The following is a 25,991-nucleotide window of genomic DNA, read 5'->3' as shown; positions in this document are numbered from 1 at the left end:
TGGCTTCGGTTGGGACAGTTATAAAGCTGGGTGAAGAGAACTGCTGGGGGAAGACAAATAAAACCCTCCATAAACCACACTAATGTATGAGTGTGAGTGAATAGGGCAACACAACATGAAATTTAGCTCTGGTGCCTCCCATTGCTCTTCATCATTGGTGACATTTTTCTATACCTTGATTGTAGTTGACCTGTGGTAAAATAAATTGATTGGACATGATTTGGAAAGGCACACACCTTCTATAAAAGGCCTCACAGCTGGCAATGTATACTGTAGCCATGTAAAAGCCATGAGATCAAAGGAACTTCCTGCAGAGCTCAGGGACAGAATTATTGCAAGGCACAGATCTGGGGAAGGCTACAATAAAATTTCTGTTGCACTGAAGGTTCCTAAGAGCACAGTAGCCTCCATAATTTTCAAATGGAAGATGTTTGGCACAACCAGGACTTTTCCAAGAGTTGGTGGCCCGGTCATACTGAGCAATCAAGCAGAAGGGCCTTAATAAGAAAGATGACCAAGAATCCGATGGCCACTAACTGAGTTCTAGAGATCCTGTGTGAAGATGGAACAGATTTCCAGAAGGAAAACCCTCCACCAATCTGGGCTTTAGGGCAGAGTGGTTAGACAGCAGCCTGCCCTCAGGGCAAAACACATGAAAGCCCACTTGGAGTTTGCAAAAAAGCACCTTAAACTATGTGGAACAAGATTCTCTGATTCAAAGAAACCAAGATTGAACTGTTTGGCTTCTATTCTAAATGTTATATCTTGAGGAACCAAGGCACCGCTCATCACCTGCCTAATATCATCCCAACAGTGGAGCATGGTGGTGGCAGCATCATCATGCTGTGTGGGTATTTTTTAGCAGCAGGGACTGGGAGACTGGTCAGGGTTGAGGAAAAGCTGAATGGGCCGAAGGTTCGCTTTCCAACATGACAACGATCTAACCACACAGGAGTCACATGGCTCTGTGAGTGTCTTAAGAGTAGCCCAGCCAGAGCTCTGGCTTGAACCCTACTGAATATCTTTGGAGGGACCTGAAAATGGCTGTCCACCAACTGTCACCATCCAACCTGACTGAGCTTCTGAGGATTTGCAAGGAACAATGGCAGAAAATCCCCCAATCCAGGTGTGCAAAGTTTACCATGTCATACTTAAAATGATTCTATGCTGTAATTGCTGCCAAAGATTCTTGGAGTCCTAGTGGATAACCATTTAGATATGAGCCAGCAGTGTGCAGCAGCTGCTAAAAAAGGCAACACAGTTCTGGGCTGCATAAACAGAAGGATAGAATCAAGATCACGTGAAGTGTTAGTGCCACTTTATAATGCCTTGGTAAGGCCACACTTGGAATATTGCATTCAGTTTTAGTCGCCGCGATGTAAAAAGGATGTTGAGACTCTAGAAAGAGTGCAGAGAAGAGCAACAAAGATGATTAGGGGACTGGAGGCTAAAACATATGAAGAATGGTTGCAGGAACTCGGTATGTCTAGTTTAATAAAAAGAAGGACTAGGGGAGACATGATAGCAGTGTTCCAATATCTCAGGGGTTGCCACAAAGAAGAGGGAGTTGGGCTGTTCTCCAAAGCACCTGAGGGTAGAACAAGAAGCAATGGGTGGAAACTGATCAAGGAAAGAAGCAACTTAGAACTAAGGAGAAATTTCCTGACAGTTAGAACAATTAATAAGTGGAATGACTTGCCTGCAGAAGTTGTGAATGTTCCAAAACTGGAAATTTTTAAGAAAATGTTGGATAACCATCTGACTGAGATGGTGTAGGGTTTCCTGCCCTGCCTGGGCAGGGGGTTGGACTAGAAGGTCTCCAAGGTCCCTTCCAACTCTGTTGTTATATTATATTATATTATTCTTTAATAAAGCACTGAGTGATATGCCTGAAAGCCAATGTGATAGTTCTTTTTTTTCCAATGAATTTACAGATATTTCTAAAATTCTGTTTTCACTTTGTCATTATAGGATATAAACTGTAGATTGATAAGAAAAAAAATGAATTTCAACAATTGTAGAATCAGGCTGCAGCATAACAAAATTGACAAAACTGAAGGGTATCTGAACATTTTCTGAATATACTGTAGATAGATAAATACCAAAACTGATCCTAAAGTGATAAAACATAAATACAATTTTGAATGACTATCAACTATTTCAAAACCAGAAACTCACCTCTTTAGCTGAATCTGGGATCAATTCTGTCCCATTCCTAAGTTCCCCATTATTTGCAAAAACAGGAATGTTGGGACTGAAAATCATAAGGTCACTCTTGGCACCAGCCTCTGCACTCACACCTGCCAGGATGTGGCTGTGGCGATTGGAATAGGACCAGCTGCCCACTTCACTGGCGCACACCAGGGTGGCCATGCCAGGGCCATAAACCATGGGTTCCTTTGCCTTGCAGTGGCATCGCAGGGCCACATAGATGAGAGTGGCCAACAAGAAGAGGCTGGAGACAGAGCAGATGGCAATGATCAGATAGACGTTGATTGAGTCCACCAGGGACACAAAGGTCTCCCCTGACCTGGGGAGATTAATATCTGTTTTCATTGTCTGACCACTTGTCACAAGTGACACACTCAGGGTAGCTGTGGCTGAGAGTTGAGGTTTTCCATGGTCCTTCACAAGAACCAACACACTCTGGATTTTGCTTCCTTCTGATTCATCCAAAGAATATTTGGTACTCACCTCACCGCTATACTGCCCTACAGTCCATGGACCATTGCTTTCTTCAATCAGTTCATACCTTAGCCATGCATTGTATCCAGAATCCGCATCCAAGGCATGGATCTTGCCTACAATATGCCCAGGCATCACAGGGACCACGAGAAGAATCAGGTTCTCTTCTGATGATCTTGACACAACAGGCGCATTGTCATTCTCATCCAACACAAACACCTGAAGAGTTGCATTGCCACACAAGGTGGGCATTCCAGCATCCTTGGCTCTCACCTGGAACTCTAGCAGTTTCAACTCCTCATAGTCTAAGGACTGCAAAGCATAAAGTTTTCCACTCTCCGAATGTACAGAGATGTAGCTTGACAATGGCCAGAGCTTCTCATCTATCCAATAGGTGATCAGGGCATTTTCAGCTACATCTGGGTCCATGGCTGATACTGTGAAAATGTGAGCACCAGGGGGATTGTTCTCCTTCACAAAGATTGTGTAGGATGGTTGAGTGAAAGCTGGAGCATTATCATTTATGTCACTAATAGGCACTACGAGAGTGATGCTAGAAGACAGTGGTGGAACGCCTTGATCTTCCACTGTCACAACCATCCTGTACTCAGTCACCTGCTCCCTATCCAAAGATGCTCCAACAATTAGGGAGTAGTAATTTTTGAATGTGGACACTATTTTGAAAGGCACCTCAGAGGGCTGTAGAACACATGTTACTTGTCCATTGATTCCAGAATCCTTGTCTGAAGCACTGAGGATAGCTACCACAGTCCCTGGAGTGGAATCTTCTGGCAATGGCACAGAGAGAGAATTCACAAATACTTCTGGACTATTATCATTCATGTCCAATATGTCAATAAAAACTTCACAATGTCCTGATAATGGAGAACTGCCTTTATCTTCTGCAACAATTTGAAGTTCATAGCAATTAATATCTTCATAGTCCAATTTTCCATTCACTCTGATTTCCCCAGTATCAGAATTTATACTAAAGAGCTTTGTGACATACAAAGGTACTTCTTTACTAAAATAATAAGATATTTCCCTATTAAGCCCTTCATCTAAGTCTGTAGCATTCAGATTAATAACTAATGACCCACCATCTGTATTTTCTAGCAACTTTACCCTGTAAACAGATTGGTTAAATGAAGGATGGTTGTCATTGACATCCAGCACATTGATGACTAGCTGAACAGTTCCTGTGAGTTTCGGTTCACCACCATCAGTGGCTGTCAGTATTAAATGATGCACGGGGCTCTCCTCTCTGTCAAGTGGAACCTTCAGTACAAGGACTACAGATTTACTCGAATCTTCATTATTTCCTGAATCAAGAATAAAATGGTTGCTTGGGCTGAGCTTGTAAGTTAACAGAGCATTAGTACCAATATCTGCATCAGAGGCTCTCTCTAATGGGAATCGGGTACCAGATTTTATCAGTTCAGCCATGCTCAGGATCTGTTCCCTGGCTGAGAAGATGGGAACATTGTCATTAATATCTTTGACTTCAACCTCCACATGGAAGAACCTTAGAGGCTTCTCCACAATCACCTCCAGATGAAGGACACAGTCTACATTCTTGGCACACAGCTCCTCCCTGTCTATCCGGGAATTTACAAACAAGATCCCATTCTGCAGGTTTACCTCAAAATAGTCCTTCTCTCCTTTGGACAGCATCCGGAACATCCGAGGCACCAGCTCGCTCACCTCCAACCCCAGATCCTGGGCGATGCGGCCCACAAAGGTGCCGTGCTGGGATTCCTCCAGCACAGAATAATGGAGCTGGCCGCTCCCCATTTTCCAGGCAGTGTGGAGCAGAAGCAGCTGCAGCAGCCCCTTCGGCCAGGTAAGCATTGCAGACCCAGGCACAACACCAGCAAGCTCTTCTCTTTTTCTCTAAATATCTTGTCTCAAAGATGTCAGGAGCAGAGACCATCTACCCCAGCCATACTGACAATGCGTTCCTAGGTTGAATCTTGGCTTGTTGAGCTTTCTCTGTTGTTCAAGATTTCCCTTGTGGATCTGCCTGGCAGGAATGTCTGTCCCTTTAAGGGAGGGGCTCTGCATTTTCAGTTTCATTTAGAGAGTTTCCTTAGGAAACAGCGACCTCTTGTGATGAAAATTCAAAATGAGAAACACACTTCCTTTCTTCATTGAGCCTCTGTGATATTCTTTCCTTAAGGCTTCAAGGGCTTGCTTGAATTCTTCATGTATCTTTGATGTGTAGTTTTGATTCTTTTGTTCTTTAACTATTATATTAATTTAGATCTTATATTGATTCCTTGGTGCTTCCATGGAAATGCATTATAATGGAATGGATATTTGTCTGGTTCTCTGGCCATCTTTCCCATTGCTCCCAATAGATAGATGGGGGGAAGTTGAAGTAGTCGCAAACCATTTGAATCAGGCCTTTGAACAAGATCACAAACATTGGAACATTAATTCCAAAGAAACTCATAACGGTATTCCAATGCTATGAAAGCAGAAGTACTTTTCTAGTTTTATTTCTGAGTTTATGCTGCTCCTGAACCTTTTAGGCAAATGACAAGCAGGGCAAGTTCTCAAAACCCATGTGATGCCGTAACTGGTTTATTCCAGAAATAGATTATATGTTGCAATCTAACCCATGTATTTATGACCCCTATTTAATTTTGTACTAAATCTTTTGAGAAGGAAATGATACTGAAATTCAAACATTTACTCTTTTATTTAATTTCAAGTGACTTAATGAGTCTGTCGCTAAATAAACTCATATAAGAATTTTTCATTGTTTTTTTTTTTCCTTTTATGCAGGCACATCTACAGACACACTGAACATCTAAGCATCATAAAGGAGTTTGTACCTTTACTTTTCATAGCTCAGAAGAAAATAGAAGCAAATCTATTGACTTCGTTAGGCTGGTGGGGGGTGGAATTCATGAAGTCAGAACCCACTGCACTATTTCCTCCCCCCTGGGAACAAGAAAACAAGATATCTTCTGTATGATATTCCTTCAGCTTCTTTAAGGATGATATTAGATGCACCCTCAATCAAGTCTTCTTATCTCAAGGTTAAACACATTTTTCAATTTCTGTTTTCTTTCCACACCCATAATCCCTGCCCTTATTAGCACTTTTTTTAATTTATCAGAAACTATATTGCCCAACATTGGATATAGTGCTTGAGAGGGCTTTAAATGTAATGCAATTATTACTTCCTATAATTTAGAAAATATATTTATTTTGATGCAGAATAAACTTTTGTTTCCTTTTTGGGAGGAAGATACCTGGCACTGAAACAACTTTGTGGTACTATACTACATGTGAAAAGTAAGCCAAGAGTCAGTGTTGGTAATTATGTTAACATTCAACAATCAGTTTCAAGGCCACAAACAGCTACACAAAGAATTTGTTAATTCATGAGAAGGGGGAAGCTAAACATCTGAATCACTGCAGATAGAAGACCAGTTTACATTATAGGCAGTCTGCTGTTTCATATGGCTTAATTATGATCAGCAATGAAGTTTCTAATCTGGCTGAACCAGGTCTGTGACATTTCTGTGGGATCCTAAGTTACCACAAAATATATTTTTGGGGTTAAGTTATTGCCTTTTTACCTTGTTTAAATTAGCAGTTTATAGTGATAAACAATGATATTAAGAAAAAAGGAAAAGAAAAATCATCCCATTCATCCACTGTGAAATGTTTTTTTTCGAGTTGAAAAACTGTAGAAACATGGTTTTTCTTCCTGCCTCACAACTGAAGATGGCAGAAAAAGTAACACAGAATGGAAGTTGCATAGAGTTGCTTATCTCTTTAAAAACTATTTCTCATTATTTACAGTTTTTTAAAAGGACAGAATTCATGCAGATAAAAACTGCAGCAAATGAAGGGGAAAAAAATCACTCAACTTGAAATTTCTGACAGACAGTACAGCCTCATTGAACAAATGTTGAACATAAATAAAAATGTTCAAGATGAACTGACCACTTATAGTTAATTTCACAGAAATAATTTATTATTTTAAAATATTCTTTATAACATTGAGCAATAGTCTACAATTATCTTTATTTAGAAACATGAACGTATAATGTATGTATTTTCAGTACAGCTAGCATACAGGTTGGAAATTACTACAACTATGATGTAGGCCTTTGTATCTATTCAATACAGAAATCTATTTGGAGGACATATTTAAGTTCTACTAAGGACTGAACACCTTGTACTTCTGGGCACTCCAGGTAGGCTGCAGTTCTGGAATATGACAGCACTAGAGGATAATGGGTTCCCAGTAACTTTATGTTTTATTCTTCTCAAATCTTTGGCAGTTAATATATGTCTTTTTTTCTCAACACGTTTCTTGTGACCCTGTTGACTATTTGCAACAAAACGTTTGATAGTTCTGTGATCATGCCCCCAATATCAAAGTAATTTCAAGAGTGCTGAATTCCTCTGAAAGACTTTTTACATTTTTTGACTTTTCAGAGTCAATTAAATCTCTCTTTTTTTTTTAATTTACATTTATATCCCGCCCTTCTCCGAAGACTCAGGGCGGCTTACAGTGTGTAAGGCAATAGTCTCATTCTATTTGTATATTTACAAAGTCAACTTATTGCCCCCCCAACAATCTGGGTCCTCATTTTACCTACCTTATAAAGCAGTGATTCCCAAACTGTGAGCCGCGGCTCCCCAGGGAGCCGGGCCCCCGCCACAAGGGAGCCGCGAAGAAGCAGCGTCCGCTCCACCGCGGTGCCGAGATCCCAGACGCACAAAGCCGGACACGGCCGCAGCGACGGGACTCGCACACCGCAACTCGGGACAACTCCAAAAGCCAAGGGACCCCGCAGCCGCACCCACCCCCGCGGGCAGGCCACAGCAGGCAGGAAGGCGGCAGGCGCCGGCGGCGGACCAAAGGAAGCGCGAGCTCCGGCCCGCCCGCCCGCCTGAACCACAGCGCCCGCCCAGACCCGCCGCCTGGCGAAACAGCGGCACCTCCTCCAGTCTGCCCGCGACGCCACTGGCCTCCCAGACCACCCGACACGCTGCCCAACACGGCGCGGCCACCACGCTCGGCGGCATCGGGAAAGAGGGCTGCGCGAAAATAGCAAAACCACCCGTTAGTTCCTCCCAGGTGAGCCAGGCTGGGCGAGAACAGCCACCTCCTCCACAAGGCGGAGACCCGAGGAACAAGGGGATCGCGAGGCCAAACTCCGAGACCGAAGCAGGGACCCCCACGCCTGGGAAAGTTCCACAGAGGCCGCTCCCATCAAAGGAGACGGCGCGTCCATCAGCAAAACATGAGTATGCCAAACACTTTGTAGAAACAGACTTTTTGATTAAACTCACATACCTATGTGATATCTTTGAAAAGTTGAATGTGTTGAATCTCTCTTTACAAGGAGGCAATATGCACATTTTAAAGTTAACAGAAAAGATTTCAGCTTTCAGAAAAAAATTCAGAAAAAAAGACAAAAAAAAAAAAAAAATCGGATGTACCTATTAAGGGAGCCGCGGAAAAAATCCGAAGTGTTATGGGAGCCGCAAACCGAAAAAGATTGGGAACCTCTGTTATAAAGGATGGAAGGCTGAGTCAACCTTGGGCCTGGTGGGACTCGAGCCTGCAGTAATTGCAAGCAGCTGTGTTTTAATAACAGGCTATCTTACAGCCTGAGCCACCACGGCCCTTTTTGACCCATTTTGCCTGGGAAAAGGAAACTGCCTAATAATTATGCACACCTTGATATAGTGTTGATATCCTTAGGTCATACTCTCCCTCATTATACAAATATACTTCAGCTGATATGCTTATATCCACTAAGCATTCAAGTTTATACAGCTTGGAGATGAAAAATATTCATAAAAATGATATTATTTTCAAAATACTCACTTGCCTAATAATTGTACATACAATGTAGGTTGCTTCCCTCCTTGATTAGTTTCCATCTACTGTTTCTTGTCCTGCCCTCAGATGCTTTGGAGAAAAGCTTGACTCCATCTTCTTGTGGCAAACCTTGAGATATTAGACTGCTATCATGTCATCCCAAGTCCTTTTTTTCATTAAACTAGATATACCCAATTCCACCCCTACATGGATTACTGCCTTGTCAAAGGCGAAGGAGCTTGCATACCTCAATGAAGCTATGAGCTATGCCATACAGGGACACCCAAGATGGACAGGTCATAGCAGAGAGTTCTGACAAAATGTGATCCACTGGAGAAGGAAATGGACACCCACTCCACTAACTTTGCCACGAAAACCCCATGAACAGTACAAAAAGGACAAAAGATATGACACCGAAAGATGAGCCCCTCAGGTCGGAAGGTGTCCAATATGCTACTGGGGAAGAGCAGAGGGCTAGTACTAGTAGCGCCAGAAACAGTGAAGCAACTGGGCCAAAGCCAAAAGGATACTCAGCTATGGATGCATCTGGTGGTGAAAGGAAAGTCCGATGCTGTAAATATTTTTTCTCCATAGGAACCTGGAATGTAAGATCCATGAATCAAGGTAAGCTGGACATGGTCAAACAAGAAATGACAAGACTGAACAACGACATCTTAGGAATCAGTGAACTAAAATGGACAGGAATGGGTGCATTTAATTCAGATGACCATCGGGTATACTACTGTGGGCAAGAATCCCTCAGAAGAAATGGAGTAGCCTTCATAATCAATAAAAAAGTAGGAAAAGCAATACTGGGATACAATCCCCCAAAAGACAGAACAATCTTAGTTCAAATCCAAGGCAAACTATTCAATATCACAGTAATCCAAGTCTACGCCCCAACCACTGGTGCTGAAGAGAATGAAATTGACTGGTTCTATGAAGCCCTACAGCACCTTATAGAACTAACACCAAAAAATGATGTCTTTATCATCATGGGGAATTGGAATACTAAAGTAGGAAGCCAAAAGATAACCGGAATAACAGGCAAGTTTGGCCTTGAATGAAGCAGGGCACAGACTAATAGTATTCTTTTTTATTTATTTATTTATTTTTAATACAAACAAGCATAAAAACATCTTCCATCCAAATACAGTGTGTCAGTAGGTTGATTACAAATCTTTTGTGCAATTTCAAAACATGCATATCATTGATTTATCTAATCTTACATTTTATCATCTGATATATATCCCAGTGTTTTGATTTCATATGAGTTATTCTAAGTCAATATCTTATCTTATTACATCATTTATTCCATCATCTTAAATCAATTGTATCATTCAATAATTCTTCCCTTGTAAGAAACTCCAATCTTTTTTAACATATTTTCCCTTCTAGCCATTGATAAAATAAATCCCATATCTTATAATAATGCTTATCTTCCTGTTCTCTAATTTCAAATGTCAATTTACTCATTTCTGCACATTCCATTATTTTCTTAATAATTTCATCTTGCGGTGGTGATTTCTCACTTTTCCAATTCTTATCAAATACAATCCTAGCTGCTGTTACTACATTCACAATCAGGTTTCTCAATTCTGTATTGTAAGTTTCAGATATAATCCCTAATAAAAAAACTTCTGGTTTAAAGTCTATATGTTTTTTTATCATTTTTTCCAACCATGTGTGGATTTTAGTCCAATATCTTTTAGCTTCTGCGCATGTCCACCAGATATGGTAATAAGAACCAGGTATCTGATGACATTTCCAGCATTTTTCAGATTTATTCTTGAACATTCTGGCTATTCTTGTCGGGAGTAGGTGCCACCTGTAAAACACCTTATACAAATTCTCTTTATACACAGTAGACATTGTCATCTTATAATTTTGTGTCCACAGTTTCTCCCATGCCTCTAAATCAATCCCATGCCCAAAATTTCCCCCCACCAAGCAATCGCCTCTTTAACTTGTTCTTCTTCTAGTTTAACCTCTAATAAGTATCCATCTAATTTTCTAATTAAATTATCATCCGTACCTGTTAAAATTTTATCTAGATTGGTCAAATTATTATAAAAAGCTTCTATTTTGGAGTTATCATATCTGGAGTGTATTTGCAAATATGAAAACCAATTCATTTTTATACCTTGTGTTTCTAGTTCTTGCATTGTTTTTAGTTCACCCTTTTCATTCAACAATTCATTAACAATTTGTCCTTTCTAAATGTTATTGAATATGAGAATGCCTCAATAGTTGATACCCAGACTGGAATTTTTAAATAATAGTTTTTCTTAATCCTTTCTCAGTTTAATAACAAAACCTCTCTTATAAAATGTCTTCTGAAATACCCGTTTTAGCTTCCCCATACCATAAGAAGGCATGCATCCTAACAGTAAATCATGTCCTTCCAAAGTCAATATTTTAGTGTTTCTTAAAGTTATCCATTCTTTAATCCACATTAAATTTGCGGCTTGATAATATAATTTCCAGTTTGGCAGACCAAAGCCACCTCTTATCCTTGCATCTTGCAATAATTTTAATAATAATTAATAATTTTAATTTTATTGTTTTTTTACCCTGTATTATTTCAGCATTATCTTATTAAATTCTTCAAAATATCCTTTCCCCAATTTAATTGGGATAGTCTGGAACAAATATAAAATTCTAGACAATATATTCATCTTAATCATTGATATTCTTCCAATCAATGATAGTTGTAAATTCTCCCATTTTGCCAAATCTGATGCAATCTGTTGTTCAAGTTTACTATAATTATTTTCTTTAACTATACTACATCTTGCTGTCAAATATATTCCCAAATATTTAACCTTGTTTGTGACCTGCATCTCTGATCGTTCTGCCAATTCAGCTTTTTGTTTTATTAATATGTTTTTGTTAAAATCTTCATTTTATCTTTATTTATTTTCAATCCTGCCACTTTTCCACATTCTCCTATCTTGTCTATCAATTTAGTTATGGATTCTAATGGAACTTCAATAATAAAAACCAGGTCATCCGCAAATGCTTGTAATTTATATTCTTCCTTTTGAATTTTCATACCTTTTATTCCTACTTCTTCTCTAATACTTCTATTTAGTACTTCCAGTATTAATACAAACAACAGAGGTAACAGCGGGCAACCTTGTCTTGTTCCATTTTTTATTTGAATCGATTCTGCCAATTCTCCACTTTGGCTGTTCGTTTATGGTATATGGCTTCTATTGCCTTAATAAACTTTGTACCAAAACCCATCTGTTCCAATTGTAGTAGCATAAAACACCAGTTCACATTGTCAAAGGCTTTCTGTGCATCAAGAAAGATCAAGTATGGGCCTCATAATATTGCAGGGTATTTAAGACTATCCTCATATTATCTTTAATATGTCTTTTAGGCAGAAATCCATTTTGGTCAGAATATATAAGGTAAAGGTTCCCCTCGCACATACGTGCTAGTCGTTTCCAACTCTACGGGGCGGTGCTCATCTCCGTTTCAAAGGCAAAGAGCCAGCGCTGTCCAAAGATGTCTCCATGGTCATGTGGCCGGCATGACTCAACGCCAAAGGCGCACGGAATGCTTTACCTTCCCACCAAGGTGGTCCCTATTTTTTCTACTTGCATTTCTATGTGCTTTTGAAACGGCTAGGTTGGCAGAAGCTGGGACAAGTAACGGGAGCTCACTCCGTTACACGGCAGCACTAGGGATTCGAACCGCTGAGCTGCTGACCTTTCGATCAACAAGCTCAACATCCTAGCCCCTGAGTCACCACGTCCCCTTTCAGAATGTATAAAGTTATTTACATATCTTTTAAGTCGTTCTGCCAATATTAAAGCAAAGATTTTATAGTCTGAGTTTAGCAAGGCTATAGGTCTACAATTCTTAATTCACTGTGCATCAGTATCCTCTTTTGGGATAAGTGTAATATAGGATTCTGTCCATGTCTCAGGCAGTTTCTTCTTTAACATCACTTCATTCGTGACTTCCAGTAGTGGGAGACCCAACGACTCCTGAAACGTCTTGTAATATTCTGCTGGCAACCCATCCGGGCCCGGTGCCTTCCCATTTTTTTGTTTTTTAAGTGCTTCAATTAATTCCATCATTATGTTTCCTTCCAACATCATTTCAGTATCTTTAGGAATCTGTGGTAGGTTCGCTTTCTGTAAATACTGCTTAATATTTTCCTCCTCTATATTTTCTTGCTCATATCATTTCCTATAATAATCTTGTACAATTTTTTTCTTCTCTTCATTCTCATATCTGGCCTGACCTTGATTATCCACTAACCGTGTTATTTTCTGGGATAGAATTCTGTCAAGATAATACGATGGTCATAGCAAACACTCTTTTCCAACAACCCAAGAGAGGACTCTACATATCGACATCACCAGACGGTTAACACAGAAATTAGATTGATTTGGCTCTGCAGCCAAAGATGGAGAAGCTCTATATAGTCAATAAGAACAAGACCAGGAGCTGACTATAGCTCAGATCATGAGCTTCTTGTTGCAAAATTTAGGCTTAAATTGAAGAAAGTAGGGAAAAGCACCAGGCCACTCAGGTATGAACTAGAATAGAATAGAATAGAATAGAATAGAATAGAATAGAATAGAATAGAATAGAATAGAATAGAATAGAATAGAATAGAATTGAATTTTATTGGCCAAGTGTGATTGGACACACAAGGAATTTGTCTTGGTGCATATGCTCTCAGTGTACATAAAAGAAAAGATACGTTCATCAAGGTACAACATTTACAACACAATTGATGATCAATAGTAGTGCAGATTCAGTAAATAGTCTGACAGTGTTATTAAGATGTGATAATTCTTATTGATGTCTTACCAAAGATGTTATTTGCATTTCAGATTTTACCAATATTGTCACACAGCACTCCATTTAAACAATGGCAAAAAGATATTCTAACTTCATATGGCAAGGGAAAAAACTAATAATTAGATACAAATTACTGCAAGATGCCAAAGAAAGAGGAAGTTTAGGTTGACCCAATTTGAAATTGTACTTTGATTCCTGCTTTGATTCTTATGAAAATGGGTAACTCTCCAAATAAAAGAGATTACTTGAATTAGAGGGCCATGAATTAAGTTTTGGAAGGCATGCCTACTTATGGTATGACAAGGTTAAGGTGAATGTTGACTTTAAGGATTATTTGGTTGGCATGCCATCCTAAGGATTTGTAATAAATATAAAACAGGATTCTCTATGAAGATATCACTTTAGGTGTCATTCTGGCTTTTTTCAGAAAAGGAACATTGGTGAGCTGAGACTGGTGTACTTATGGTCAAATAATAACTTTCATTCAAGGTGAACATACTCTTAAATTTAAATAGAAATAGACTTATATACTGCTTTGCAGTGCTTTACAGCCCTCTCTAAGCAGTTTACAGAGTCAGCATATTGCCTCCAACAATTTGGGTCCTCATTTTACTGACCTTGGAAAGATAGCAGGCTGAGTCAACCTTGAGCCGGTCAGGGTCAAACCACTGTGCCACCATGGCTTTTTAGAAGAGTTAGAGTGAGAAGAATGTGTCTGTCATTGGTTTACTAATATACAATTAAAAGAAAGATTTAAGCTAGACAAAAATATGAATTTCAAATTGTATTGTGTGGTAATGATGAACATAACATAACATAACATAACATAACATCAGAGTTGGAAGGGACCTTGGAGGCCTTCTAGTCCAACCCCCTGCCCAGGCAGGAAACCCTACACCATCTCAGTCAGATGGTTATCCAACATTTTCTTAAAAATTTCCAGTGTTGGAGCATTCACAACTTCTGAAGGCAAGTCGTTCCACTTATTAATTGTTCTAACTGTCAGGAAATTTCTCCTTAGTTCTAAGTTGCTTCTTTCTTTGATCAGTTTCCACCCATTGCTTCTTGTTCTACCCTCAGGTGCTTTGGAGAACAGCCCGACTCCCTCTTCTTTGTGGCAGCCCCTGAGATATTGGAACACAGCTATCATGTCTCCCCTAGTCCTTCTTTTTGTTAAACTAGACATGCCCAGTTCCTGCAACCGTTCTTCATATGTTTTATCCTCCAGTCCCCTAATCATCTTTGTTGCTCTTCTCTGCACTCTTTCTAGAGTCTCAACATCTCTTTTACATCGTGGCGTCCAAAACTGGATGCAATATTCCAAGTGTGGCCTTACCAAGGCATTATAAAGTGGTACTAACACTTCACGTGATCTTGATTCTATCCTCTGTTTATGCAGCCCAGAACTGTGTTGGCTTTTTAACAGCTGCTGCACACTGCTGGCTCATATCTAAATGGTTATCCACTAGGACTCCAAGATCCCTCTCACAGGTACTACTATTGAGCAAGGTACCACATATACGGTACTGGTGCATTTTGTTTTTTTGGCCTAAATGTAGAACCTTACTTTTTTCACTGTTGAATTTCATTTTGTTAGATAGCGCCCAATGTTCAAGTCTGTCAAGATCTTTCTGTAACTTGAGCCTATCTTCTGGAGTGTTGGCTATTCCTGCCAGCTTGGTGTCATCTGCAAATTTGATGAGTTCCCCATCTATCCCCTCGTCCAAGTCATTGATGAAGATGTTGAAGAGTACTGGGCCTAAAACAGAGCCTTGGGGTACTCCACTGCATACTTCCCTCCATGTGGATGTAGTTCCGTTGAGGACTACACGTTGAGTGCGGTTGGTCAGCCAGTTACGAATCCATCTGGTGGTGGTGCTGTCTAACCCACATTTTTCTACTTTATCTAGTAGTAGGTTATGGTCTACTTTATCAAATGCTTTACTGAAGTCCAAGTAAATTATATCAACTGCATTCCTCTGGTCTACTAATTTTGTCATGTTATTGGCAAGGTTTATAAACTTGTCATTGAAATTGAATTTGGAGAATGAATATGTGAAGCAATGCATGATTCAATGGGCAAAGAATCTGTGGTGTAATATAATGCTTGAACAATGGGAACACATGTGAAAAAGGATTTGAAATTTACATTGGAAAAAATAAATTGAATTATATATACTTTTATAAAATGATGTACCATTGATATTTAATATCTGATAATTGTCAAAGATGTATAAGATGTCAGATGTTAATTCTAATGTTAAAATGTCAGAAGTTAATGCTTTTTTCTTTTCTCCCCTTCATCCTACAATTCTCTCTTTTTCTGTTCCCATTTTCCCAATATTTTCATTTGTATTTTATACCCTAATAAGTTTAATAAAATTATATTATTAAAAAAAGAACAACCAGTTTGATTGTACAACCACCATCCCGGTTCCATCAAAGATCATATACCAGCATAGACAACCTATGTCCAGGCTAGAAACCTGACTGAAAGAAATCCAAATAATCAGTTGTCTCCAGAACTGTCTAGAATCATAGTACTACCACCTTTATTTTTATTTATTTATTTATTTATTTTGTCAAGAACATATTAGGTAATAAGTATAAGCATGAATTGGATACATAAAATAGATACAAATAGAGGAAACCTTAGGTAAGGGACAGTAGGCACACTGGTGCTCTTCTGCACACCCCTCCTCATCCTTATCTAAGAAACTGCCCCCAAAATGGTCAAGTACAGATGGATCCAGTGAGGCTTCCTCAAATCAGCGGAAAACACACTGCTATGACTCCTTTCACTTTTGATTGAGTTATTTGAATCAGTTACTATCTCCCCATTAGTACAATTCAAGGTTGGAATCTTCTTTTGAGTTTGAAGACTTTTTTAAATATATTCACTTTTTCTCCATGTCTGTTTGCATTTACATGTTCTCGCAGATCTTGTAATACTGCTTCTGGTCTCTTCTAGAAGTTCCTTGAAATTTCTTGTTAAGTTTGGTCCTGACAACTTTCTCTTTCTTGGTTCTGGCTTCTTTTTGGGAAATTTCTATTTTTGTTCTATGGAACTGTTCCATAGTACCTCTGACATTCAGGGTTTCAAAGCAATTCTGTTCTACTTTGAAATGGTACAGTCAGCCAAGTCTTTGTTCTTATAACTGAGCTCTTCTGCCTCCTTGTACCAATGATATAGTCAATTCAATATCTGCATACTCCATCTGGACATGTCAATGTATATAGGCATGGAGGTGGCAAACGGTGGAATGCAGTAAAGGTTTCCCTGACCAGTCTTGTCAAAACTAACATGCGATGCTCCTCTCCATTTATTGGCAGAGGGAGCCTGCATTGTCTGAAGTCATTTTCCGCTGCCAGCATGGCTATACACCAAAAGTGCAAGGAATGCTGTTACCTTCCCACTGAAGTGGCCAAGTCTTTGTTCTTATAACTGAGCTACCTCCTTGTATCTATGATATAATCAATTCAATTTCTGTATACTTCATCTGGGAAGTATGAATATAGCGTTAGGAATTTTTTTGCTGCTGTTGGAAGAAGGTATTAGCAAGGAAAAAAATCTTTGGACTGACAGAAAATGATAAAATTTGGTTCTCCTACTTCATTTCCGATTTCTAAGCCATACTATCCAATGCAATTTTCTTCCTTAATTTTTCCAGCTTTGGCATCCCAGTATTAACAAAGAGCACATCTTGCTTGCAAGTTCTATTGAATTTCAAATTGAATATGAGTATAAAACTTGTTAACCTCCTCTTTTTCTGCATCAGTTTTGTGAACATAAACTTGAGTAGTCATCAATTAGAGAATGATGGGGAACCTATGATACGTCTTCAAAGATGACATACAACATTTTGGAGACATAATAGCAATCACCAATTCCTAACAATTATTTTTGATATTTTTGGAGGCTGTGGAGGTTGCATGAAAATGGGGTGTGCTCCTTCATGACCTTTGAACCTTCCAGAAGTAGTGTGAGAGGTAGGTGCACTTGTGCAACCTTTGGAAACTCTTATTTGGAAATAAGAATGGGGCATGCTTTGGTGTGGTTTTTGGAGGCTGCAGAAAAACATTTTCTGAAATCACCTCAAGAAAGAAGTTTTGTGTGCCTTGAACATCCTTAGGCAGACCACAGGGGCCTGTCAACAGAAAGAGAACACTGCTGGAAGGTACACAGCATATGGCAGATGCTGGGAAGTGCTGGGTCACAGGGCAATCATACTATTCGCCAGGTCTTGATGGCCTTAGGGACAGCATGACACAGCCTTTTTGAGTGGCATTGGTGGTGTCAGAGTTGAAGTAGAGGTCTTGGCCTCTTATTTCAAGCTCAGCCTTGACATTGCTGCAAGGTGTTACTGTTCAGGGTGGCCTAGATGCCCCACAAAGATATAGAATTTTTCTCTTTTGTTTGTGGGGGGAAGGGGAACAGAACTGCAAAGTCAAGTTAGACATTTTCCAGATTTTGACATACCTGAGCATTGAAGGGTTGTCCATGACATTTAATTGATGTTATTTGGTCATTGGTTGAGTGTAACTAAGTAATGTTCTTCTTATATTCTTCCTGACTATGAAAGCAACTTTCTTTTTCTCTGTTTTGCATATCCTTAGTAATAACTGTATGATTTTGCTGATTGAACATGTTCAATTGCAGTTCATTTCAATTCTCTATTGCCTAAAATGTCAATGTGTGGTTGATCTATTTGATCTTTTACTGTTTTTTTTTCTTCTGATGTTACATGTTCCCATTGTAAGTTTCTCTTTAGACATTGGATTTCTTTTCCTGCATGGCAACATCAGCAATTCGATATCATGGATTCTTTAATCTAGTAACACCATAAACAGCATTTATTATCCAAAAGACACTCAGCTAGCTAAGTAGTTTGCCAAATGCCATCCAACATAAGCGGCACAATAAATGGCACTACATCATCAATCATTATTGGCCTTGTTTATAACTCCATTGTAGGGAAGAATGAGCAATAGTATATAGCTTGGTACCAAAGTACATATGACTTGAGCTTGCCTCACTATTATTGCATTTTGGTTTAATGTCTGAAAGTATGATGCAATAGTTATGGAAAAAGTAATATGGCCTCAAGATGGGTAGAATTATGTGAAAAACATAAATTCATTATCATATTAAAATATGGATCTATCATATTTATTTGTATAATATAAAGGCTGGTCAATATTATATTTCTGATGATCTCCCTCCCTCCCTCCTTCCTTCCTTCCTTCCCAGGTTAAAGGGAAACAAATTTAGGAATATAAAGTTGAGAGACTTGAGATCTACCATGTTTCCCCAAAAATAAGACCCTGTCTTATTTTATTATTTTTTTGAACCCTGAAATAAGCGCTTCGCCTTATTGCCAATATGCCCAAAAGCCTGATTGGGCTTATTATCAGGGGATGTCTTATTTTGGAGGAAACAGGGTATTGACAAGTATAAGCCACAGAGGCTTGACTGTTCATATTTGCCTACAGTTTGATGAGCTTTTGATGATCATGCTTTGAATATATATTTCAAGTCAGCTACAGATTCATTGAATTGGCAAGGTATCAAGTTCACATTTAACAAGTTTCTTAATCAGAATGTTACAGTGTATTTTGTCAAATGCCTTGGTAAAATCAGTATATAAGATGCTCATATCATTCCTACAATTTCAGTAAGTTGATACAACACCAAGCTGACTTTGGCTGATCTCAAGAAAGTTGAACTGTGAGTACATAGATGGGGGACCACCAACATCTCAGGCTTATAAAATAGATTGTGAAGATAAAAATACCTCACAGAATTAAAGAACTGGCAAAGCACATCTATACTGAGAAGATTGACTGATTACACAAATAAAATTTCCATTTAATGTTGTTGAAAAATCCAAGCAGATTTTTAGCATTTAATGCTTAATTGCTCTAAGACAGTGATAGCTAACCTTTTTGCCATCGTGTGCCAAAAGCGGGGGGAGTGTGTGGGGGGTTGTGTGCATGTATACCCACACCCATAATTCTATGCACCCTGGCCCTGCGCATGTGCGTGTTATCCCCCACCCCCCCGTACTCCCCTCGCTTTTGGCACGCAATAGTAAGGTGGGCCTGGTAGGCCTATTTTTTTCTCTCTCCAGGCTCCAGAGCCTTTTTAGGAGGCTGGGGAGGGCAAAAATGGCCTTCCCCACCCCCCCAGAGGTCCTCTGGAGGTCGGAAACGGCCTGTTTGCTGACTTCCGGTGGTACCAGAAGTGCCATTTTTTGCCTTCCAGAACCTTTCTAGGAGGCTGGGGAGGGCAAAAACAGCCTTCCCCACACACCCCCAGAGGCCCTCCAGAGGCTGGTCCCACCAGAAGTCATCAAATGGGCCATTACTAGACTCTGGAGGACCTCGGGGGGTAGAGAAAGCTGTTTTTGCCCTCCCCAGCCTCCTAGAAAGGCTCTGGAGCCTGAGGAAAGCAAAAAACGGGCCTTCTCCACATACACCCAGGCACTCTGGAGGTAGGAAACAGCCTGTTTCCTTACTGCCGGTGGGCCCAGAAGGCCCAAAAATTAGCTGGGGAGCTGAGCTCATGTGCCCAGCTACGCAAGCCACCTGTGGCATGCATGCCATATTCATGGCTCTGTGAGCTTTTCAGAATACAACAGGTATTCCTTGAGCTCTACCATTTTCAGTTACATAGGTTTGCAGACTCAGAATTCTCTGCCAGATGCCCTTTGCTGAGAATTCTGGAAGCTCAAGACCATACATCTACAATTTGACAAGGTTGGAAAACACTGCTGAGCCTCCCCAGTACCAATGTCAGGCTGTCAGAACTATAGATCCCTAATCTTATTTTATTAAAGGTTGTAAGGATTCCACTCCTCAAATCGCCTCATATTTCAGCTATTCTCTTGAATTGATTGAATTATATAAGATAAAGACCTGGGTTTTGATATGACATAATCCTTCCCCACTTCAAACACATGCTAAATTAATGCCATGCTCAAAGATTTGAAGAGAATTATAAAATGTAAGGATTACGGAGGTCCTTGGCTAGGAACATCATTTGATTCCTTCCAACCTAAAAAGAGTAACACTGTAGATGTTGCAATAGGATACAAAAATCCACATATTGATTGTTAAATTGACAAGGCCATTCCAGTTTGGATTAGAGAGTTCTAATACAAGGTAACCTTTGATCATTCTAAGAATAGGACTACACAGTTATCAGATATCATTTCAATATTATAAATGTATTATTTCTACCCAGCTGTTAACCCCTTTACAATACATTCTATTTCTAAATTTACCAACACTGTATTAACAAGATAGAAACCCGGAAACCAACTTACAAATAAAGTTATGTGTATATAGCAGATTAATAAAGTTCAGCAAGTTTGCAAACCATACTATAGCCATAAATATTGTCACAAAAAGAGACATTACATTGAGAATTGATTCATCAAATAACAAAACTATCAACACAGGGGAAATTATTAATTAATGTTCATCTGTAAACAAGAAGAAACTAGTTTGGCAGGGTAAAATGATAAAATAAGATGAAGAGCTTATTTATGTTTCAATAGCAATAGCCCAGACTTATATACCGCTTCACAGTGCTTTACAGCCCCCTCTAAGCAGTTTAAAGAGCCAGCATTTTGCCCCAAACAATCTGGGTCCTTATTTTACTGACCTCAGAAGGATGGAAGGCTGAGTCAACCTTGAGCCATTGAGGATCAAATTCCTGGCAATGGACTGAATTAGCCTGCAATTCTGCATTCTAACCACTGCACCAACATTGCTTACATTTATATGTTTACTATCATATAAGATGGATTCAATTATTGTCCAGTAAATGAAAAACTTTCTCTACACCTTTCTATAGCTCCTCATTTTTGAAAAATATTTTTAATAATAAAAGTATTAATGATTTGTAATTCAATTTATTTACAATACGTATTTAAATCTAACAATTCAAAAACAATATTGTCCCAAGACTAATTCTAAATTATAACCATAGAAATAGGATGCTAAGTAGATGACAAGGACTCTAAGAGCTGGACTCACCTTTTTAGCAGAATCTAGAGGCATATCCACCCCATTGATAAGTTCCCCATTATCTGCAAAGACAGGAATATTGGGACTGAAAATCATGAGATCGCTCTTGACACCAGCCTCTGTGCTCACACCAGCCAGGATGTGGCTGTGGCGATTGGAATAGGACCAGCTGCCCACTTCACTGGCACACACCAGGGTGGCCATGCCAGGGCCATAAACCATGGGTTCCTTTGCCTTGCAGTGGCATCGCAGGGCCACGTAGATGAGAGTGGCCAACAAGAAGAGGCTGGAAACAGAGCAGATGGCAATGATCAGATAGACATTGATTGAGTCCACCAGGGGCACAAAGCTCTCCTCTGACCTTTGAAGATTAATATCCATTTTGATTGTCTGACCACTTGTCACAAGTGAAACACTCAGTGTGGCTGTGGCTGACAGTTGAGGTTTCCCATGGTCCTTCACAAGAACCAGAACACTGTGGATTTTGCTTGCTTCTGATTCATCCAAAGAATATCTGGTACTCACCTCACCACTATACTGCCCCACAGACCATAGACCATTGCTTTCTTCAATCAGTTCATATCTTAGCCATGCATTGTATCCAGAATCTGCATCCAAGGCATGGATCTTGCCTACAATATGCCCAGGCATCACAGGGACCACGAGAATAATCAGGTTTTCTTCTGATGATCTTGATATGGAAGGTGCATTGTCATTGTCATCCATCACAAAGACTTGAACAGTCACATTACCATACAAGGAGGGCATTCCAGCATCTTTGGCTCTCACCTGGAACTCCAACAGTTTCAAATCCTCATAGTCCAAGGACTGCAAAGCATAGAGTTTTCCACTCTCTGAATGTACAGAAATGTAGCTCGACAATGGCCAAAGCTTCTCATCAATCCAATAGGTGATCAGGGCATTCTCAGCTACATCTAGGTCCACAGCTGATACTGTGAAGATGTGAGCACCAGGGGGATTGTTCTCCTTCACAAAGATTGTGTAGGAGGGTTGAGTGAAAGCTGGAGAATTATCATTTATGTCACTAATAGGCACTACGAAGGCGATTCTAGAAGACAGTGGTGAAATGCCTTGATCTTCCACTGTCACAACCAAACTGTACTCAGACACCTGCTCTCGATCTAGGACTGCACCAACAATCAGGGAGTAGTAATTCTTGAATGTGGACTCGAGTTTGAAGGGTACTCCAGTGGGCCAGAGGAAACAGTTTATCTGTCCATTGATTCCAGAATCCTTGTCAGAAGCACTGATGATGGCTACCACAGTCCCTGGAGGGGAGTCCTCTGGCAATGGCACAGAGAGAGAATTTACAGATATTTCTGGAATGTTGTCATTCATGTCCAATATTTCAATGAGAACTTTACAATGCATTGATAATGGAGAACTCCCTTTATCTTCTGCTACAATTGGAAGTTCATAGAATTTACTTTTTTCATAATCCAATTTTCCAATTACTCTGATTTCCCCAGTATCAGAATTTATAGTAAACAACTTTGCAACATGTAGAGCGACACTATCATGAAAAGAATAAGATATCTCCCTATTAATCCCTTCATCTAAGTCTGTAGCATTCAGAGTAATGACTAATGACCCACTAGCTGTATTTTCTAGCAACTTTACCCTATAAGCAGATTGATTAAACACAGGAGGGTTGTCATTGACATCCAGCACATTGATGACTAGCTGAACAGTTCCTGTGAGTTTTGGTTCACCCCCATCAGTGGCTGTCAGTACTAAATGATGCACAGGGCTCTCCTCTCTGTCAAGTGGAACCTTCAGTACAAGAACTACAGATTTACTCTCATCTTCATCATTTCCTGAATCAAGAGCAAAATGGTTGTTTGGATTGAGCTTGTAAATTAACATAGCATTAGTACCAATATCTGCATCAGAGGCTCCTTCTAATAGGAACTGGGTGACAGACGTTTTAAGTTCTGATATGCTCAGGATCTGTTCCCTGGCTGAGAAGATGGGAGCGTTGTCATTCATGTCTTTGATTTCAACCTCCACATGGAAGAACCTCAGAGGTTTCTCCACAATCACCTCCAGATGAAGGACACAGTCTGCATTCTTGGCACACAGCTCCTCCCTGTCTATCCGGGAATTTACAAACAAGATCCCATTCTGCAGGTTTACCTCAAAATAGTCCTTCTCTCCTTTGGACAGCATCCGGAACATCCGAGGCACCAGCTCACTCACCTCCAACCCCAGATCCTGGGCGATGCGGCCCACAAAGGTGCCGTGCTGGGATTCCTCCAGCACAGAATAATGGAGCTGGCCGCTCCCCATTTTCCAGGCGGTGTGAAGCAGAAGCAGCTGCAGCAGCCCCTTTGGCCAGGTAAGCATTGCAGACCCAGGCACAACACCAGCAAGCTCTTCTCTTTTTCTCTAAATACCTTGTCTCAAAAGTGTCAGGAGCAGAGACCATCTACCCCAGCCATACTGGCAATGCTTTCATAAGTTGGATCTTGGCTTATTGAGATTTCTCTGTTGTTCGAGGTTTCCCTTGTGGTTCTGTCTGTCCCTTTAAGGGAGGGGCTCTGCATTTTCAGTTTCACTTGAGAGAATTTCCTTAGGAAACAGCGACCTCTTGTGACTCAATTTCAAAATGGAGAAACAGACTTTCCTCCTGTGTTCATGACAAATTTCTAATAATTATCCAGTCTTCATGATCCATGTAGTGTTTGGGTACGTTCTTGACGATACATATAAAAACAAACCCAAATATAGGAGTTTAATTAAACAGCATACAGTCATTAAAAAAAGAGTAATTAAATTTTATAGTAAGTCACCACATATTGCCTAGTATCTTTATTAGTATGGACAGGAATAAGATGCGTAATTAACTGCAATTTTTATTATCTTATCCATTGTTCAAAGATACGTGTCAACTCGCATGAATTAATTAGGGCATCTTTCAGAAACCTGACAATGTGACTATGATGCCACCGAGGGAATACTGAATTGGCTTCAAACTATTTGAGCTAACTTTGAGCAACATGACCGCGCAGAGGTACATAAAAGATAGAAATAAAAATGAAATACTGTCCTTGTTACTTTTCTGTTTCTTGTCAATTGTATGGAGCTCTGAAATCGTTCAAATAGATGAAAAGCAGAGCAAGATATCAATTTCCAAAATATTTTGATTTGATGTCTAAATGAGTCTCCCACTGAGATCATTTTTAAATGAGGAATTGAATAATCATAGAAATCTATTCCTTTTTTTGCTTGCCATATGATACTGACATAATTTCAATAGCAATGCAAATAAAGCAACTTATTTGACAAGACTTAGACAACTGATGAACTGTGTTGCTCTAAAAAATGAATTTGTTACCACTAACTACTATGTTTTGCCACTCATGTCATCAGTTTTATATAATATATTTCTGCACAAACAATTAATTAGATTAATCATTAATAGAGCTACTGTATTCACACTTCAGAAATGTTTGGGAAGAAGTTCCTTGTTCTAAAATAGTTGCCATATTTCTTGCAGCCAATATTGCTGTGAGAAAATTGCCTAGCAATCTTGATAATTTATTTTTCATAAACTGATTTATATGTTTTTTTTCTTTTTATGCTCTTTATATATTCTCCTGTTTTAATATAAGTGATCTATTTTGCTTTGTATCCTTCAACTTATAATCATTTAAACTATCATAATGTTTACATTTTCTCTTTTCCCCTTTGTTTTCAGCTGTGATCCGTCCCCCTCCGCAGTCTGGGAGACACGAGCGATGACTTAATTAGCCAGCAACTATCAGCTCTGGCAGCAAACTAGTGAGCGTCTGCCAAGTGTCTCTGTTATCTCTCTTGATGCCGATGAGTCAGCCAGGAAACCAGGAACAAACAGGACTTCAGCTATAATTCTCCCTCTAAGCAGTTGATTTGCTTCCCCTGCCCAAATGCCATGAAGTGGTATAGCAGCCCTTGCTGCTTTTATATCCTGTGGGGTGTGGCTCCATGATTCACCACTTCCTAGGCCTGCCCCACCCCTGCTTCTGTTGTTCCCGCCTCTCCTGCCTACAAAACTAGGATCCAGCCAGGCCTGATTGCCATCAGCCGGGTCTGGAGGCGTGGCCTGGGGGGGAAAGAGTCAGGGGACGGAGGCCTCGTTATCTCCTCCACCTGGCCTGCCTCTGGCTCCTGGAGCTGAGCCAGGGAAGCCGGTACTCCAGAGGTAAGTCCTGATGGCCCTTCCCCCTCACTTTCCGAGTCACTTTCTGGCAGGGGGCCCGGCTCGGGGTGCGTAGACACAACAAGCTGTCTGAAGTGGACTCTATTGTGTTATAATCTAAAAAAACAATCTGAAAAATCTAATTTAGAATCACAGGACTGGGCGGGACCTTGGGGGGTCTTCTAGTTCAATCCCCTGCCCAAGGCAGGAGTTTTCAGATCATCTTGGAGCACCCTCAGCTCCAGGAGGGAAGCTGTTACACTGGTTAATAGTTCTGTCAAAAATTCTTTTTATTTCTAAGTTGGCATCCTCCCTTGCCACAGTATTTTGCATTTTGTTTTAATATCCATATTTTATCTAATGTGGCTTGGAAAAAGAGTAATATAA

At 39.9% G+C, this 25,991-nt stretch overlaps 2 protein-coding genes across 8 annotated transcripts in view; both read right to left on the bottom strand.

Annotated features, from left to right (window-relative positions):
• The window catches only part of LOC131194158 (protocadherin alpha-5-like), a 274,200-nt gene extending 250,430 nt beyond the window's left edge, over nt 1–23,770 (bottom strand). Inside the window, exon 1 of one of the 2 annotated variants that reach the window (XM_058174871.1) lies at nt 21,413–23,770. In XM_058174871.1, the coding sequence (XP_058030854.1) occupies nt 21,413–23,770 (2,358 nt within the window). Of the gene's footprint in view, nt 1–2,178; nt 4,711–21,412 lie in introns of those variants that run through there. The other variant, XM_058174856.1, reaches the window with a different exon arrangement.
• LOC131194161 (protocadherin alpha-5-like) overlaps nt 1–25,991 on the bottom strand; it is a 69,962-nt gene that overhangs the window by 26,102 nt on the left and 17,869 nt on the right. Inside the window, exon 2 of one of the 6 annotated variants that reach the window (XM_058174879.1) lies at nt 4,972–5,091. The exons of 1 other annotated variant lie outside the window; for it this stretch is intronic. In XM_058174879.1, coding sequence (XP_058030862.1) covers nt 5,086–5,091 — 6 coding nt within the window. In that variant the 3' untranslated portion in view covers nt 4,972–5,085. Of the gene's footprint in view, nt 1–4,971; nt 5,092–8,290; nt 9,141–9,707; nt 14,099–24,050; nt 24,120–25,991 lie in introns of those variants that run through there. 4 more of the 6 variants (XM_058174874.1, XR_009154114.1, XM_058174880.1 and 1 more) reach the window with 4 other exon arrangements.

The sequence above is a fragment of the Ahaetulla prasina genome, chromosome 3 (assembly GCF_028640845.1).
Source record: "Ahaetulla prasina isolate Xishuangbanna chromosome 3, ASM2864084v1, whole genome shotgun sequence".
Taxonomy (NCBI): Eukaryota; Metazoa; Chordata; class Lepidosauria; order Squamata; family Colubridae; genus Ahaetulla; species Ahaetulla prasina.
This window is presented reverse-complemented; position numbering and strand designations above follow the sequence as displayed.